Source organism: Panthera onca, chromosome C1 (assembly GCF_046562875.1).
Source record: "Panthera onca isolate mPanOnc1 chromosome C1, mPanOnc1 haplotype 2, whole genome shotgun sequence".
In the NCBI taxonomy this organism is placed as follows: Eukaryota; Metazoa; Chordata; class Mammalia; order Carnivora; family Felidae; genus Panthera; species Panthera onca.
The window spans coordinates 198,384,591-198,403,423 of record NC_138346.1 but is presented as its reverse complement, the minus strand read 5'-3'; the positions used below and the strand labels follow the sequence as shown (position 1 = coordinate 198,403,423).

Below are 18,833 nucleotides of genomic sequence, written 5' to 3'. Positions count from 1 at the left end.
TTAATTGTTCTTCAGGAGGGAGTCGAAAACTCAGAAAAGAGATTCACAGCACTCGCAGTCAAGAAAGGGTTAACTAAAAAAAATAGGAATATATTAAGCTTTGGATTGGAAAAACAAAAAATGCAAACCCAGTCCCTCTCACACTCACCCCTGTGTTCTCGCTCATAACACACACGCATCCCTGCTCCAGATACGCACCCGCCCTCAGGTCCACAGACACACACACACACACACACACATACACACACACACACACACACACACACACACACCCAGCAGGGCTGGTGGAGGAGGGGGAGGCCTGGTGCCCTCAAGGCCTGTCCCTCCCAAACCCCCCCTCACTGAAACAGCAAAGCTAAACTAAACCCGGGCTCTAGGGACACACGCAGGACTCCGCGGGCTGTGCTTGGGGTGGGCGGGGGGGGCAGACACAGAGGCCGTGGCGGGGACAGGCAGCCTTAGACGACTCTGTTCTCCAGGACGGCCAGCCGCTTACTCACAGCTTCCAGTGGACTCGGGGTTAAGGAGAGACACAGGCTGACCAGCGCAGGGCAGTGACGGCTGTGGTGTCTACACTCGGGACCCCGCTTCCTGTAGCTTTAGGCCTACTGGGCCCCCCATCCGGGATCCCACCTCACCCTGACCGAGCAGGGGGAGCTGTTCCCGGCCTGGCCCTATCTGAGCCAAGACCGGTGGTAGTCGTGTCACAGAAAACCTGAGAAATGGGGAGTCCCCAAGTACCATGCTTTCCCGAGGAAGGCTAGGACTCTGTATGCGTGTCTAGTCTCCAGAGCTTGGTTTCTGCCTCAGTTTCTCTGTTGACCTTCTAGGAGCCTCTGCTTCCGACAGGAGCCGTCCCAAAGCTGGTGCCAGCCCATCTGGCCAGAGTCCAGCCCGGCTCCAGAAGGAGGCAGGCAAGGCGGAGCCATCGCCACCACCCCTTACACAGGGGCGAGGCCCCCTCTCCCCTCCCCGCAGTGCCCTGCCCCACCCCCCTGCCCCCTGCAGTGGCCTCTGGGAAAGGATATGTTTCCTGGTCAGAGCCTGCAGCAACCCCTCCACTGTGGTCTGGAATTTCACAAGGGACTCGCAGGCACACGGGTCTTCCTCTGGAGTGGACGGGAAGTAGGGGGAGAGAAGGGGGGGGTGGTGAGTGGTGGCGAGGCAGGGGGGCGCAGGGCAGACACGACCCAGGGCCAGGACAAGGGAGTCTTGGGGGAGTGTGGGCTCCGAGAGATCTGAGAAGACAGAGAGGCGTGTAGGGTTCTGAGGCCGAACTCCCAGGAGTGACCCTGAACGTCTCCCCAGTCCCTCAGAGCCCTGAGGAAAACCTCCACCAATAACACCTCCACGCTGGTCACCTACTATGTGCAGGACACTGCCCCTGGGAGCCTCTATATCCCCTTGGCGACTTCGCCCAACACTTGAGGTTTGAAAGCATGAGTACCATTTCACAAACGAAGAGCCCGGGAAGTGAAACAACTTGTCCATGGTCCAACAGCTAGCTAGAGTCAGAGCAAACATGACTCTGGAAACCATATCCTCTACCATGGGAGGATCAGAGGAGGTAGCTGGGTTCAACTCCTAGCTCCTCTGGTTATTCACGATTGCCCCCGCCCCCCCCCCCCCGGGCTTGGCTTTCCTGTCCGTCAAATGGGGATGATCATATCCTACCAAGTAGGATCAAAATATGTCTGCTGGTTGCCGAAGTGAGACCGACCAGCCTTCCTCGTGGTCCTGCCAATTCTTGGTGCCCCCCCCCCCGCCCCTGCTGACGGTCCCCATGCGTAACCGGTTCCAGGATGGCTCCACAATCTCCCCCTGGGCGCCCCGCCCCGCCCATCAGTGCCATCTCTGGCCTCACTAACCCACACAGATCTTCTTCTGCAACTTCTTGCCGATCTGGTTGATGGTCTTGAAGTCAGCCGTGTAGAAGTAGTGTTCGGCCACGGGCTCTGAGGCGATTTCCCTCAGCTCGTCCTCCACGGCATTGCCCACACCCACAGCAAACATCTTAAAGCCTGCCGAGAGGAACAGGATGAGTGGCAGTGGCCTTGGGGGACGGAGCAGCCACGGCTGAGCCTGCTGGGGAATGCCCGCGCAATCAACACAGACACCTCCTGGTGGCAGCTTCTGGAATTGCAGGCACAGAGGCCGGTAGGAATTGCGGGACAAAGACAGCATCCGTTGAGATTCTGCTACCTGTCAGACCTGCACTGATTCCCTGTACTGGGAGCTTTATAAGTGCATACGCCCCACAAGTGTCCACCTGGTGGCTATTATCACTCTCATTAAATCGGCGATAAAACTGAGACTCAGGCTTGTCCCAAAATGGGGCTACCTTCCAACAGTTGGTGTGTCCTTGGGAACATTCAGCTGGAAAATTTCCCAGCCCCACCTACATAAGGACCATCAGAACAAGCTGCTTGCTTTTCTGGGACCTCCGTTTTCTCATCAGTATAAGAAAGAGGTAGGGGCGCCTGGGTGGCTCAGTGGGTTAAGCGTCCGACTTCGGCTCGGGTCATGACCTTGCGGTTTGTGAGTTCGAGCCCCACGTCAGGCTCTGTGCTGACAGCTCGGATTCTGTCTCCCTCCTTCTCTGCCCCACCCCCGCTCACTCTCTCTCTCTCTCTCTCTCTCTCTGTCTCTCAAAAATGAATAAACGTTAAAAGAAAGAAAGAAAGAAAGAAAGAAAGAAAGAAAGAAAGAAAGAGTTGGGCAAACCGATCCGCCCTCGTTCACGTTGAACCTGGGTTGAGGGCAGCGAGCAGAACAGACAAACTACAGTCGAGCTGTTCCATATTTGTCCTCCTGGCCATCAGTGGTGTTCAGGGCCCAGGCAGCACCTACCAAGGTCCTTGGCCTTCTTGGCAGCATCATTAATGTAGTCCTGGCTCCGGCCATCAGTGAAGACGATGCCCACCTTCTGGGCACCGGGCCTCGCCCCGCTGGACACGGTAAAGGAATTGTCAATGAGGTACTTGAGGGCAGCCCCAGTCATGGTGCCCTTCTCCATGTAAGACATGTTCCGCACAGCCGCCTTAATGTCCTTCTTCGTGTGGAAACGGCCCAGCGGGAACTCCTGGCGGACGGAGCTGGAGTACTGCACCAGCCCCACTTGGGCCAGTTTGTCCGACACGTCCAGCGTGTCCACGATCTGATTGATGAACTTCTTCACCAGCTCAAAGTTCTCCGGCCGCACGCTTTTGGATCCATCGATGAGGAAGACCAAGTCAGTGGCCGAACTGCCACCACGGCCGTTGCATACTGGGAAGGGCAGAAAGGAGAGGAGGCGAAGCTTAGGGACCGCTTGTTCCTCCCGACCGCTGGGTCGGGTACCCCTCACGCACCAAGCTCTGTCCCGGGCATTATCCTGTCCCATCGCGTCCTCAGAACTCCCTCTAGAAAGCCAAGGCTCCTGGCCTTGTCTCACGTAGCATTGCAAACTGCAGCTCCAAAAGTCGCGGCACCAAGATTTGAACTCAAGACTCTGTAACTCCTTCCACCATTACTAAACCCGCCACCCACCGCGACAGAAAGAGGGCCACAGTCAGAAGATAACTTTCTGCAGACCCCAAGTTCTGGAAGGCATCGCTCGCCTTCGCAGATTGGTCCAGGAACAAAGGGCAGAGAGGAGGCTCTGAGGGGCTACTTAGAGGGTGGCCAAGCCCCAGCCCCTGCCCTCCCCACCCTCCCCCGGGGCTTGCCTGCTTCCAGCCCACTGACCGTTGCACGTCTTGCCATCACTGTTCAAGGTGAAGCCCTCCCGACAGGCGCAGGTGTAGGAGCCCGGGGAGCTGAGGCACACCTGCTCACAGTCGTGGTCTCCTGTGACACACAGGTCTGACACCACTGTGGGGACAGGAGGAGACTCAGAATCTCATAGTCACAGGGCCTTGGACATCTCGGCCAGGATGGCCCTTCACACACCCAGAGAAACTGAGGCCCCCCAACTAGGTGAGGTCCAAGCCCCAGGCCCTCCGTCCAGGACCCGAACCACTGGCCACCCCTATGCGGACTCTCTGAGCCCCGCCTGGTCCAGCCCCTCCCCTATTGACTCTCCAGCCACGCCCCCACACCGCCCCGCCCCCTGCCCTGGCTGCCCCGACTGCTCAGCCTTGGCTCTGTCCATCCCCGTCCGACCCCGCCCTGCCCCCCCCCCCACCTGGACTCAATCCGGCTGTCCAGCCCCTCTCCGATGCTCTTAGCCACGCCCATGCCCCATCCAGCCACGCCCCCGTTATGGCCCCGCCTCCACACCCCCATCCCTGCCCGGCCCCTTGCTTCCCCGGAAGCCCCCTATCCTCGTCCAGCCCTGTCCAGCCCCTCCCAGCCCCGCGCACCGCAGAAGGCCTCCTGGAACTTCTTGGACAGCTTTTCGATGACGCTGTAGCTCTCCACGTAGTCGACGTGCTCGTCCTGCGGCTCGCTGGCGATCTGCCGCAGCGTGGCCTTGTCCACGCGGCCCACGCCGATGGCGAACAGCTCAATGCCGCTGGCCCGGGCCCGTGCAGACACGTCCCGCACGCTGTCCTGGGGCCTCCCGTCCGTCACCACGATGACCACCTGCGACACGCAGGGCGCGTGAGAGGTCTTCCTCCCGCCCTGGGCTGGGCTGGGCCCTCCAGTAAGCCCCCGAGATCACTAGCAGAGGAGGACACAGAGGCCCCAGAGGCCTGCCCAGCCTTGCCCAGGTCACACAGCTAGTCAACTGCAGGTAGGTCTGACTCCCCGCCACGGTCTTGCCCCAGGGAGGAGGACCTGGCTAGCAGAAGAGGAGAGAGGTTTCCTCTGACTGAAAGACCCGGCTGAAGTGTTCTCCCCTCTGACTGGGGCCTCTGGATCTCTCCCCCTTCAGGCAGACACCTCTGTGATCATCTGAGGGCAGGACCCTGCCTCCCTCCTCAGACTGGGACCTCTTGAGAACCCTGTAGTTGAAGTGTGCCCGACACCATGCAGTTCTGCCCATTGGCCACCAGAGGGCGAGCGAGGCTAGCGAACGGCGGCTCGGCCTCCAGTCTGGCCATCTTTCCCCTCTAGGCCCTGGGAAGGGGCCTTTAAACCTCCCTCCGTTCCCCAGGATGCTACCTGCCCTTTCCGTGGGGGAAAGCACTGTCTGCTCCCCTCCCACAACGCTCCTCTGTTTGTACCCTGGGAAGGGAGACAGAGGGGACCCCGGGGCCGGTCCCAGCCCTGGCCACCCCCAGCTCTGCTCGAGTCTGGGGCCCGGAATCTAGCCCTGCTGGCTGCTTCTCTGCTTCTGACCTGGGCCTGCTTCTGATTTCCGGGTCCCCACCCTTGGCCCCGGGGCCCGAACCCCTGGCCTGTAGTGTGGTGCTTAAGGCAGGCCTGGGCTGGAAATGCAGCTCACCTTCCCGGTGAGATGATTCATAGTAAGAAGCCAGGAAGGGGAACTATTATTTTCCGTATCCCTCCCGTGGAACCACTGGGGAGTGGTCTCGAACCATCCCTTCCCCCAGAGGCCTAGACTGACCTAGCTATGACCGTCTGCTGCCCCAGCCTGTCCCATTCCCCCCGTCCCCCATCAGTCCAGCCTTGCGACCGTGAACCCACCTTGTCGGGGCTTCCCACAGGTGAATTCCAGGCTGGCCACCCACTCACCCAGACCCGATGGAACTCTCTCCCCCCCGCTTGTCCACCCTGGGCTGACACCGTTCACTAGAGGTGTGACAGCCACAGATGTCAGTCACCACCATCCCCTTCACCACGTCTCTCCATCAGGATCACCCCAGGCCACCACATCCTCCCAGTGATCGTGACCATCAACTTCCTGTCGGAGTTTGTAAATGGCCCTCACGAGGTACGACCAACAGGCCGCCTCATAGACCAGCTCTTTGAGGCCTGTCATGGCCAGGACTACACGCTGTTGTCTGTAAACATTCCTACCTCTTATTAACTGGGCAGGATGCTTAAGCCCCCCCCCCCCCAACCCCGTGCCTCAGTGTCCTCATCTGTAAAAATGAGGACCCCGCCCCCAAGCAGGACTGCATTCACTCGGCACTCATATGTCAGGCGTGTGCTCCATGGGGATAAGAAATACATCCCCTGGGGCTGGGGGCCTGGGCAGATAAGCGGTGACTCCTTGGGGCCATCGAGGGCTCTGAAAGGGAGGCGCGGGAGCCTGTGGGAGGAGAGAACACCTGACCGGCCTCACGGGCCCCGGACGGAGCCCTGGAAAATTACACCGTGGGCACCAGGTCCGTGCAGCCCCTCCACACACCCTACTCAGAGCCCTTCCTGACGTCAGCTTGTGGCACGTCGTGTCATTTTTCTGAACCCCTGCCCTCGAAGGCTTTAAATAAAAAAATAAGCTGGGGTGCCTGGGTGGCTCAGTCGGTTAAGCATCTGACTCTTGATCTCGGCTCCGGTCATGATCTCATAGTTCGCGGGATTGAGCCCCATGTTGGGCTCTGTGCTGATAGTTCAGAGCCTGCTTGGGATTCTCTGTCTCTCTCTGCCCCTGCCCTCTCTCTCTCTCTCTCTCTGTCTCTGAAAAATAAATAAATAAATCATTTTTAAGAATGAGCTAACACGGACACGGGGCCTGTTGCTGCCAGGTGCTATTCTGAGCGCTTTCGACTATGAACCCAGAGGCTTCCCGACGGCCCCTTGGGGAGGAGTTATGTTACTCCTGTTTCATAGGTAAGGGACACTGAGGTATAGATTGCTCAGGGTGGCACGGCCAGTGTGGCGGAGTGGGGGCTTCAATCCAAAAAGGCTCCACCACGGAAGCATCCGGACTGCCTCATTCTGCCTTGGGGAGCCAAGGTCAGCGAAACTGCGATAATCAAGTGCTCGCCAGATAGGGGTCCTGGGGTCAGACGGTGGATAGAGTGGGTTCAAATCTCAGCTCCGCCACTTAGCTTAGGCGGGTCTAATCCACAACCGTAAGAAGGCCAGCCCGTCAGGTGCTCTGAGAATCACGCAGGTGACGCTCTCAGCACACAACAAGACGCCGGCGGGGAGGGGCGGGCACGTACCTTGCTGATGTCGGGGGACCTGGCACGGCCCCCCTCGGCGTCGCTGAAGGCTTTGGTGATGGCGAACTGGATGGCCAGACCGGTCATGGTCCCCGTGGACAGCGGCCGGATGCCGCGAACGGCCCGCAGCAGCGCGGCCTTGGAGCCGTGGGCCCGCAGGGGGAACTCCTGCTTCACGGCGCTGGCGTAGTTGACCACGCCCACCCGGGTGGCGTTGGGCCCCACATCCAGCGACTCGATGACCTGGGACAAGAACACCTTCACCTTCTCGAACTCCACGGGCCTCACGCTGCGCGAGCTGTCCACCACAAACACCAGGTCGGCGGGCCGGGTCCGGCAGAGGTGCCCTGCGAGGGGGCAGGAGGGGGGAGGCAGAGGGCAGGGGGCCGAGGTCAGGGGCTACTTCGACCGAGACTCGAGGCCCTAGGCAGTGTAGATTGAACCTGGGCCAGCCTTCTGTCAGCGTGTGGACGGCCCGGCAGGCCATTTGCCAAAGGCCCCACCGCTCAGCTCCGTGGGAAAGACAGAGGCTCAGATCTCGGCCCCGGGGAACTCACTTCCCCTGCCTGAGCTCAGTTTCCTCTGTACAATGAGTCTGTACAATGAGCCGACAATCCCCTCTTTACCGGATCCTTCGGGGGCCCAAGCAGGAGTGCGTGTAGGGCACGAAGCAGGTGTCCAGCGGGGAGCGAAGGAGAAGGCAGCCTTTAAATTGTTTCAAAATTTTTTAATGTTTATTTATATTTGAGAGAGAGAGAGAGAGAGAGAGAGAGAGAGAGAGAAACCGTGCACAAGTGGGAGAGGAGCGGAGAGAGAGGAAGACACAGAATCCGAAGCAGGCTCCAGGCTCTGAGCTGCCAGCACAGAGCTGGATGCAGGGCTCGAACCCACGAACCGTGAGATCATGACCTGAGCCGAAGTCACATGTTTGACCGCCGGAGCCACCCAGGCGCCCCAAGAAGATAGACTTTAAATCATGCTTCTCAGGTTTCAGCCCAAGGTGGCTGCCATAGCAAGGGCAGCGTTTCTCCCAGGGAGGGAGTGGGGGGTGGGGGAGGGGGGAGGGCACAGCCCCAGGGCGGGGGGCGGGGAGGGGAGAGCAGCGCAGTGCCCATGAGCTTGGCCTTTTTCATCTCAGCATCAAAGTCAGTCACCAAAGTGGACCCAGCTTCCCTCAGCCCCGGAACCTTCTGGCTGGTGTCCCTGGGCAGGGGATAGGGCAGGGTTTCCTCGTGGCCATCTTGGCAGCCTGACCAGGTGGGTTCCTGAGACCTATCCCCAGAGAGGCAGGTCTTCCCAGACACCCCAGGAGGCAGCAGCATGGCTGGAACGAGGCAGATCAGGGTTCGAATCCCGGCTTAGCCGTTCTGCAGCCCTGAGCAGCTCACTACACCTTTACGGGCCTTGTCTGGGGGGCGGCGGGGGGAGAATAAGGCTTGATGTTTAATGCTGTCACGGGCCTGGGCCTGCAGCTGGGCAAGGCTCGGTACAAAGGCCCTTCCCTCTGCGCCCCAGAACTGAGCAGAGCTTCTCCCCGGTGAGGGTGCAGGAAGGATCGAGAAAGGAAAGGTCTGCTGGGCTGTTCCAGCCCCCCAGCCACAATGCCCTAGGTATCAGAGTTCCTTGAGGTACCTTAGAAATGACCTTGCAGACTCTTCCTGGTCCCCACTAGTTAAGGCTACAGATGGGTAAACTGAGGCCCAGAGAGGGTGAGGGAATTAGCCACACCCCAGACTAGAGGATCAGGTGCCAGGAGGCTCTGGGGCTATCTCACTTTGTGGTCTCAGACAGGTCCTCCCTTCTCCGGCCTCAGTTTCCCCACCTGTGCAGGGCGAGTTAGGCATTCCAGGATTCAGTGCCCAGGGCTAAAGCTCTGGGAATGGAACAGCAGGTAGGACCCCACCCCGAGACATGGCTGGAGAAGGGAGCATGGAGCCCTGGCCACCCCAGAGTGGCACTCAGCGGAGCCATGGGCGCGGCCCCAGGCTCAGTGCAGCTCCAGACGTCAGCTGGCTCTCGGTGTAGCCTCTGTCCTCAGGGAGACTGGCCTTTGCACCATGCATGGTCCCTGAGGGCGGCCTGGGAGCTGAGACGCCCCAACGAAGGCTCTCAGGCCACAGAGAGAGGTCCCGCTCGCGTCCCCCAACAGAGCAGACTGAGGGTCACCACTGTCCTGACCCTTGTGAATGTCACCATTGCTGTCTGCTCCTGTGCCAGCCTCCGGCTACCCCTGCCTCCCTGCCCCCCGACCCCAGCGCACCCTGGATCCCGTTTAACCTCTGCTCATCTCAGTGCCCAGCCGCCCCCCCCAGGCTGTCGGCCAGTGTGGCCCAGCTCACAGGGACCCCCCTCACCTCTGGACTGGGGGGCGAGGCCCAGCGTGCACGGGGCCTGGAGCCACAGCAGGAGGCCACACAGCACGAGGCTGGTGCCCGAGACGGCCCTCATGGTTCTGGCAGCGAGGGCAGCAGCCGGCACAGTGGTGGGGGCCGCTGGGGTCCAGGTCTTATCAACCTCTCTGCCCAGCCTCCCAGCCAGGCGGCCCCCCACTGGCGTGGGGGTGGCTGCCCGGGCCCCTAGCCCCTTTGGGGGGCGGGACCGGGGCTGAATGGAGGTGTGTGTGCCCAGAGAGGGAGGGAGACGCCTGGCCTGGGCTCAAGAGGCCCCTCCGACCACAAGGGCTCCTTTGCCTGCCGAAGGAACTAGAACGGCAGCTGGGACTCAGGAAATCTCGGGTGGGCGGAGGGCGGTTCCGCCACGGGGCCGGAGCCTGCACAGACCCAAAGCCGCCCCTCCGAGCCCGGGGAAGCCTGAGGCCCGGGCCCTACCCTGCACCCTCAGCCCCCGCCCCCATCCTCTCACCTGCCCCCGATTCCAGCACGCTTCCCCTGCACCGCCTCGGCTGTCCCCTGCCTCTCCGCCCACTCCCTGCTCTGCAGGGACAACTGGCTTCTCAGAGCTCCGCTCCGGGCCTCTCCGGCAGGGTCATCCGCCCGGAACGCCCTTCCCTCCCATCCCCTCTCTGCCTAACAGAGTCTTTCCAGATCGTAGCTCAAACCGACACGCGTGTGCAAGGCCGGGAGAGGGAACGGTTACGAGCGCAGACCTGAAGCCAGATGCCCCCGGGGCTTGCCACCCGTGTGACCGTGGGCAGGTTGCTTCCCCTCTCTGTGCCTGCCTCCTAGGGTGGATGAGGGGAGCGGGGTCAGAGGAAGTGTCTCACGGGATTCGCTCGACAACCCTACCCTGACACCGATTTTGCAGAAGAGCCAGAAGCAGAGAGACGAAGTGACTCGTCTCAAGTCGCACCGCTGAGGGGTATCATCACCAGAATAGGGCCCCAGGCCGGCGCTCTCAGCGCCGCCCCCCTCCCCACCCCCACCCCCCGCTTGCTTGGGTGTAGCCTGGCAGAGGCATCACCTCCCCCGGACTCCTCGAGGGTTAGGACCCCCTCCCCGTGCTTCCCTACACTGTGTGTCTCACCCACGAGCTGGTGAGAGTCTGATTGGTTCATTCATCCCTGCATCCGGGCCCCGCCCGGGATCTTTGCTGAGAAGGCAAAAATAAAGGCTCGTACAGAAAGGAATATAACCAGGCATGGCCCCTGGCGCTGCAGAGAGAGGTCCCACTCGCGGTGCCACCCTAGGAGGCAGGCACAGAGAGTGGTTGACGGGTTAGAGTAGGAAGAGCATAGGCTTGGCCAACTGACATTCTGTTACTGAACAGCTGTGTGACCTAGACCTGGTAACTTAACCTCTCTGAGCCTCAGCTTGTTATGCAATGGGAATGGTAGTTCTTGGCTTGCCTGCCTCACTGGGACCACGTGAGGAAGCAGTGAGAAGCAGTAGAGACGAGGGTCAAAGGCGTCTCATCTTTCCAGAGGATGGGATCATCAATATTTCAGACCCGTGTGCCTCGCTCTTCGTAAGTTACACCTCAGAAAGAAATGTAAAGACTTTTTTTTTTTTTTTAGGGGACACAACCGGGGCGCCTGGGTGGCCCAGTGGGTTGAGCATCTGACTCTTGATTTCAGCTCAGGTCATGATCTCACGGGTTCGTGAGTTCAAGCCCCACGTCGGGCTCTGCCCGTTTGGGATTCTCTCTCTCTCCCCCTCTCTCTCTTTCGGCCCCTCCCCTGCTCGCACTTTCTCCGTCTCTCTCAAAATAAATAAAAACTTTAAACAACTAAAAAATAAAAGTGCCCCACTCAATGTTCGCACAATCTTGACCAGTCACGGCGGTCACACTCTGTTATGCGTCTCCTTGTTCTCCAGACAGACCCGTGAGGTCAGCAGCTCCAAGAGCATCAGCCCATTTGTCAGACGAGGCAACTGAGGCCCGGAGGAGCCCGTGACTTGCCCGAAGCCACTCAGCCGGTTTAGGGACGGAGCCCAGCCTGGAACTCAGGCCTCTTGCCTCTTTGCCCCAGTTTTAGAGAACAAGGAAGCCAAAAGCATTTCCCTTTGCCGTTTCCCATTGACATTTCATTTATTCCTGACATTCATAGCCCTCCCCAGCCCCAAACACCAACTGAGGCTGCCGGTTCCTTTCCCCTCTCCCACTTTTAAGTGTGATCCTTTTCTGCAAAGACACTGCAGGGCATCGCGACCGCTCTGCTTCTCGCCTCCCCAATTTGGGTCTCAGCCGGCTCCCCCGCTGGCCGCCAGAGCCCTCCGAGCGGGGCGGGGGTGGGGGGGGCTTGCACGTCACAGTCACTGCTGAACCGCAATACCCGGCACGAGTCCGGAACAAGGGATCCCGTGAGCAAATGAAGAAATGAATTAAAAGAAGAACCAGATGACGAACGGGCTCCATTTCCCTGTGAACCGACGAGGGTCGGAGTGGGGACCGCGGTGGTGACCGTGGGGCGGGGGAGAGGAGGGCGCAGGGTGCTGCCCGTGACCTTGCTGGAGGTGCACGAGGGAAACGTGAGCGGCAGCCTCCTGGCTCGGGGTCCCCTCCCCGATGCACGGGGCTGTGGCCAGACTTCAGGGTACACAGCTCTCTTGGCCGGGGCGGCAGCTGGGCCCATGAAACAGCTCTTTCAGCTGCATGTCTGAATGGCCGTTCTGTGGACCCCTCGGAGGAACACAGGCACCTTTTCTGTGTCACCCCTCCGCTCATTAGCAGGGCCACAGAAACGCGCCACAGGTAAGTCTCCAGGAGCAGAGATAGGGTCCCCCCAAAAGGGGGCGGCTTTCACATGCCACGGCGGGAGCAAGGGCTTTGGGGGAGGAAGTTCAGCATATACGCCGAGGAAAGAAGATAAATATTTGTGTTTTCGGGATGTGAAGCCTTTTGTCCCCCAGGAATGAAAATCGGGAACAGCGTGTCCGGTACGAGCCAGAGGGGAAAAAAATGCTCGCGAGTCAGACAGGCAGCCGTGAAGGGCTCTCACTGTTCCCTCTCCTTGTTTTCACATACCTCGGGTTTCCAGAAACTTAAAGCCTCTAGTGTTTTGTCCAAGGAAGCGTTTGCGATCAAGCGAGAGGCCCCCGGCAGGCGCGGCTGTGTACAAAGGGCACAGGACTCCCCTTCCCAGGACCCAAGACTCCTTTCTTTTCCTAAAGAGCAAATCCTGGTCCTTCACCACCACCACCACCCCCCCCCCCCCAACCATCCCAAACATCACAGTTTGGCCGGGTCCACGCGTAGCTTTACTGTTGTTTATTTACTCTGCCTCCTGAACTCCAAACCAGCCAACTCACTTTGTGAGCAACGTTCTCCCCCTCCGAACACATCACAGCCGTGAAATCCCCGGCTCGAGGCCCAGCTTGCGAAGGTGTTCCTGTACGCCTTCAAATAAATTCGAAGCTAATTAAATTCAGCCCCTGCATCCGCGCGTGGCCAGAAGTTACCTTGGGTTCCGCCGGCCCTCGAAGTGCAAAACACCAGAATCACACCCAGCCAGGTGTGAGCCCCGGTTCCTTCACCCACCAGCTGCGCTGACTTCAGGTGAATCCCTTCGCTTTTCCGCTCTTCCGTGTCACGTCTGCAAAGCTGGGACCTCCGCGCCGACGTCACAGGGTGGTTGGGAACGGCATGTGTGAACACCGCATCCGAGTTTATTTTTTACTTTTTCGTTTTCGTGTTGCCTTCTCGTATTAGCTAGGGTAAGCAGACTGACAAATGAAGCCTCAAATGGCAGTGGCTTAACACGAGGGTGTGTTTCTCTCTCGTGACACGGTCCGGCCTAGACAGGTGTCCCCCCTGCCCAGACTCCTCCCAAAGCCGCCTTCACGTGACGATCCCACCGTTTCCAAGTCCTCTGTCTCTGGCCACAGGAATGAGGGCGAGACGGCGAGTGTCAGATAAGGAGTGCACATCACCGGCCTCTGCCTAGACGCCCAGGGGCAGGACGTGGGTTTAATGGGCAGTGACACTCGGTCACCCTCCCCAAGGGCAAAAAAGGCTTCCGTTGGCCCTCTATCACTTCTAAAGGAAAAGTCACGCTTAAGGGAGTAGTCAAGCCTCTTCATGATCTGGTTTTTGCCATCTTTTCCAGGCCTTTCCAGTCTCCCTCCCTCCCCTGCTCCGTCCCCTCTCTTCTCTGTCCCAGAGTGAGTCACTCCCTCCTCCGTGTTCTCTAAGCATACTTTTTTCCCTCCTTGCAGCAGGGGCCGTGTCGGGTTTTATGCTTCCAAGGTACAGGGCAGCCCTCAACCAGTGAGGGACAGGAGCTGCGGATAAATGGCTTCCCCACTCCCTGCTGGAAGGTTCTGACACGTGCTTCTCGCGGCTCCTCCGAGGGTCTCCAGCAGGATTGCGCCCCAACTGCCCGCAGAAGTGGCCCGTGTACCAGTGCACTTTTTACTGGCTTTCACCCCCTCCTGGTCTCCCCTCCCCTCTCATCGTGCTTCCTGGGGGCACTCCCCCCCCCCAAGTAAACTACCTGCACCCACCCAAGTCCTTGTCTCAGGAGCTGCTTTGGGGAGAACTTGAAAACAAAGCCAATGCAAAGCCTTCCCGGGTGTGGAAGACCGAGAGGAGGATGTGTTCGGGGGGCCCTCCTGGGGATGAGGGGGAGAACAGGCCTCTACAGCGTTTGGTTAAGATTTTTCAAAAGAAAACTACAGATTCCCAGGGTCCACCCCAGACCTGGTGAATCCGTATCTCTAATTCCGATATAACTAAACCGCGGTCTCACCCAGCCTCCCGTAGGAAATGTGAATTCTCTCCCTGTCTCGGAAAGCTGCTGTCCAGCCCCTGGTAGAACACCTGTCGGACAGGGAGTTTGCTTTCTTCCAGAAGTGTTCCATCCAGCTCCGGGAGTAAGCAGGTCTCCCGTGTACCAAGTTCAGTGACCTGAAGATCGCGGTCAGGGCCCCGCTGCGTCGATTGCTCCCTGATGAGAACAACCTCATTCCCTACGACCGTCCTTCACGACACACGGCTTTGCGAAAACCCAGCCTGGTGCCAGCTCGTGCGGCTTTTCGATTTGTCTCTCTCCCTCCTAGAGATTTGAGCTCTGAATTTCAGATAACCCTCCAGCTGGCAGAGCAGCGTGTATTTTCTCCTCCATTTTCCAGAGTCCCTCACCTCTGTTCAAGCTGCCCGCAGCCCCTGCCCTGTGCCCCTCAGCCTCCAAACAGAGCCTCGGGAGGCCCCAGAAGACCACAAAAGATGTCCCAACAGCGGTCAGCTCCCCTGTTCCATCCTTCCGTGTCAAAACCCTGGGTCTACACTGACCGTGACCTCAGCCCTTCAAGACTGTTGGTTGGCTCTGTTGCCACTTCGAAGTTGAAGGAGGAAAAGTAAAACGTCCTCCAGGTTGGGAAAGGGCGATACCTTCATTTTTCTCTTGCTGTGTAGCAAGGTAGGGCAAGCGTAGTGGCTTAAAAGACTGCAAATGTATTACCTCCCAGCTCCTGCAGGTCAAGGTCAGAAGTCTGGGCACCACGACACCGGGTGTCCCCTCACACGGCTGAAATCAGGATGTTGGCTGGGCCTCGTTCTTCAGGAGCTCAGGCCCCTCTTTCAAACTTACACAGTGGTTGGCAGAAGTCGGTTCCTTGCGGCTGTCAGACCGACCCCCCTCCCTGACCCCCACCCTCTGGCTGGCTGTTAACCAGCGGCCACGCTCAGCAGCTTGTCATGGGGTCTCCTCCAAGGCCCACACAGGCTTCAAATCCCTCCCATGCTGAGTCTCCTTTAAGAGGTCACCTGATTAGGGCAGGCTCACCCAATCTCCCTTTCTTCGAGTCTCCTGTGCCACGAAACATAATCTACTCACAGGGGTGACTATCCCATCCGTCTTGCAGGCTCCGCCCGCGCTCAAGGAGACAGAGCTCCCCAGGGTCATAGGTCAGCGGAGGCCACCTCAGAATTCTGCCTATCTCAGGTGGTATATGTGTGCGTGGAATGAGGGAGGGCGGGAACGAGGGAGGAGGGCAAGAGATTGACAAGGAAACACAGCATCTTCAGCCTGGGGTAAGTTGTTCCAGGGTCAGTGTGGGAGGGGCTACGTGCTAACTTACGTACCCAAACTAGTCTCGTAATTAGTCTCGAGGTTAGTCTCGTAATTTTTGTCTCCAGGCCCTTCCCTCCGTGGTGCCTTCCACGATGAAGGATGGTGGGAAAAGCACCCCCCCCCCAACCATGGAGCTTCATGGAAGATCTGGTTCTGTTCTTACTCGCACAGTGGCTACGGGCAACAAGGAGTATTTGAGGGTCAAGGTGGTCCGCCTACAGCCTTCCCAAGGATGCCCAATGCCAGAAACATTTAAATCTTCCCTCTCCGCCCTCCCAGGAGACACCTGACATCACCTCCCCAGGACAGAAGAGCCGGGAAGGTGACCAGTAAGATTCCTGATGTGTTTTGTTTTTGGTTTTTTTTTCCTCCCATCGCCCCATTCGAAATGTTTTAGAAAACCTTTGGCTTTTCCCAAAGCCCTCTGTTAGGAAGTCAGCTCCACCAACTGTAAAATTTCAACCACTTAGGGGCGCCTGGGTGGCTCAGTCGGTTGAGCATCCGACTCTTGATTTTAGCTCAGGTTAGGATGCCAGGGTCGTCGGATCAAGCCCTGGGTTGGGTTCCTCACTGACCAGGGAGCCTGCTTGAGATTCTCTCTCTCTGTCTCTCTCTCTCTCTCTCTCTCTCTCTCTCTCTCTGCCCCTTCCCACCCCACCCCCCAAAAAAATCAGCAACTTGGTCAAGGTCAAGGCTGAACGTAATCATGCCGTTGTAAGTTGTGAGGCATTGCAGGTGAGACTCCTGGGCTGGAGCCACATGGCCACACGGACATGTGGTCCCATCTCCGGGTCTTTGCCCAGGCTGTCCCCCTGCCTGGGTTGGCCCCCCGGCACGTACAGCAGACAAAGCTGCAAGGCCAGCATCCTGCCTGCCCAGCTGGGCCACTGAGGTTGACCAGATGGACTCTGTTTATTTAGGGCCCTGGCTCCCTTGTGCCGGCTGTTCTTTGCCAAGCCGGCTGCCTATCAGAACGCTCTTGGTGGCTAATTAGGCAGGCTTCCTCCCGGCGTGCCAGGAGACTAGAGTGTGAGCTCGGGCTCCCAGAGAGCCCATCCAGCAGGTAGCGGGCACACATCCAGAGTAGCTGCTCCTTACCCCCACGGGGCCGTGGGTGCCACCCAGAAGCACCCAAGGCGGGCCCACGGGTGGGTCATCCCCTTCCTTTAACCTGGCAGCTGCTTTTCCTGACGCTTTTCATGGCAACCTAGGGGCATTCCCAGGGTGCCTGAGTGGCCATGAATCTGAGCTCCCCGAAAGTCTGAAGGGACCCCTCAAAGTGGAGAACTTGCCCTGTCAGCACAGGGCGAGGTTTCCCTGTCTGCAAAGTGGGTATGATCACCCCGACGCCCCGGGGCCGATGGGGCGCAGCTGGTGCCCGTCCTGGCCGTGGCCCCTTTGGGACACACCCCCGCAGGTGAGGCCTCTCGTGTGCCCATCAGGCCTTGCACATGCTGCCTTGGTCACACGCCCTACAAGCAGGCAGACAGGGTGGGAAGCTTCTATCTGAGGGCACATCCAGCGTGGCCACAGGTCAGCATTATGTCCCCCACTGTGTCCCCAAGGGAGCCTAAATGCAAACAGAGCTCAAAGCACCTTCTTCTGCTCCCCATCCTGTGTCCTCAGCTCAAAGCTGGGCCCCACCATCTCAAATGCTCTCCAGACATGGGCACCAGCCTTGACCTTCCCTCTTCCTCTGCATCCAAGCCCTGGGGGTCCTGCTTCCCAAAATGCGTCTTGAATCTACCCAGCCCCGTGGCCACCACCTGAGTGCATGCCCAAAGCCTGCCTCCCCTGGACCACGGCTGAGTCAGCCTGGGTCTGGGCCCTGTGCCCACAGTGGACTCCCATCCCCCACCACAAGCGGCGCCCTGAGCCAGGCCTGTCCCGAGTGCCAGGTGCACAACAGTGATTGTATGTCAACCCCCTACCTTCAAGGGCCTGTCCCAGCCTCTAAAATCATGCCCCTGATCCTCTCACCTTGTCGGGCAGACAAGATAAGCTAGATAAGACAAGAGAGACGACCTCAGACTCCGGCCAGGCCCGTCGGAGTCCAACCCCAGCTCTGCCCTCCACCCGATCGTGACTTTGGGCAAGTGATCTGCCTGCTTCGAGACTCAGGACTAATCATCACACGACACCTGCCGCCCAGGGCCCGTGGGAGAGTCACAGATACGACCCTGAACTCCTCTCAATTACAGGGGAACGTGCCTGCTACCCACGCAGTCCTGAGACACCCAAGTTCCTGCTCGGGGACCCGGATCTGATTTTGCCGACTCTCCTTCCCTCTGAGAGACAGCCTGTGCGGGCGGTCCTCACCTGCCCAGCCTGCACGCAGCCCGCTCTTTCCTGGGGCTGGCTCCCTTCCGGGCATCCAGCTCAAACAGGCCCCCGCAGTGGGTCCCAACTCAGCCCTGTCAAAGGACCCCTGTGTGAGCCTCAAACGGGCCATTGATAGGGCCGTAGTGAGCGCTGCCCAGTGGATGGTGCACTGGCTTGGCTTGGCCAGGCCACTCGACTTCCCCAAACCCAGCTATTTCCTGTTTCTCGGGCCAGCCTCCTCTCGGCCGCCTGGCCACAGGGCACAATCCCACCATACAGCTCAGCCTGCTTCTTGGCTTCAGGCCAGGAGGGATGGGAGGCGGGAGGGTGTCGCTTCAGCCGGTCCTCCGGACACACGGCCACGGCCCCCTCTTGGTGTCCTCTTGGTGAGGATACAAGGCTGGAGACAAGACCAATCCCCTTCCCCCTGAGAACTCTGTCCCCAGGGCTCATTTGATGGGGGCTTCTGGGAAGCTCCTTTACAGGGATCGTCTCGAGAAGCAAGAGCTCACACATGCTGGGGCCTCAGACCTTCTTAATAGCCCCCAGCGTAGTAGAGAACAAAGGCACGTGGTCCAATCTTTGGCTGCTTTGTGGCCTCGAGAAAGCCACCGGATGTCTCTGGACCTCCATTCCTTCGTGTGCGAACGGGAGCTTGCTACCCATCTGTCGGAGCCTGCGTTGTCAGTTCCTTGGGGATCCGACAAAGAGCAGGAAACACCACGAAGAGGGGCACCCACGTGGCTCAGTCGGTTGAGCGTCCGACGCTTGATTTGGGCCCAGGGCATGATCACACAGTCGTGAGATCGAGCCCTGCATCGGGCTCCACGGTGTACGTGGAGCCTGCTTCAGATTCTCCCTCTCTCTCTCTCTCTGCCTCCCTCTGCCCCTCCCCTACTTGCACCAATGCGCTCTCTCTCTCTCAAAAAAAAACCCCACAAATAATAATAATAATAATATTTAAAAAAACGAAGAAATGTCCTGAGAAAAGCTGACACCTCCTTCATCAGCCTTCTTGTGGCTCCCTGCACCTGCTCTCA

At 59.0% G+C, this 18,833-nt stretch overlaps 1 protein-coding gene across 1 annotated transcript; it reads right to left on the bottom strand.

Annotated features, from left to right (window-relative positions):
- Positions 1 to 458: 458 nt before the first annotated feature.
- On the bottom strand, positions 459 to 9,534 carry MATN1 (matrilin 1). The gene is made up of 8 exons (XM_081796304.1): positions 9,356 to 9,534; positions 7,002 to 7,348; positions 4,344 to 4,566; positions 3,727 to 3,852; positions 2,851 to 3,267; positions 1,869 to 2,021; positions 992 to 1,109; positions 459 to 513 (listed from the first exon to the last, which is right to left on the bottom strand). Exons 1-8 carry the CDS (start codon positions 9,447 to 9,449, stop codon positions 459 to 461), a joined length of 1,533 nt encoding a protein of 510 aa, XP_081652430.1. The 5' UTR covers positions 9,450 to 9,534.
- Positions 9,535 to 18,833: the final 9,299 nt, after the last annotated feature.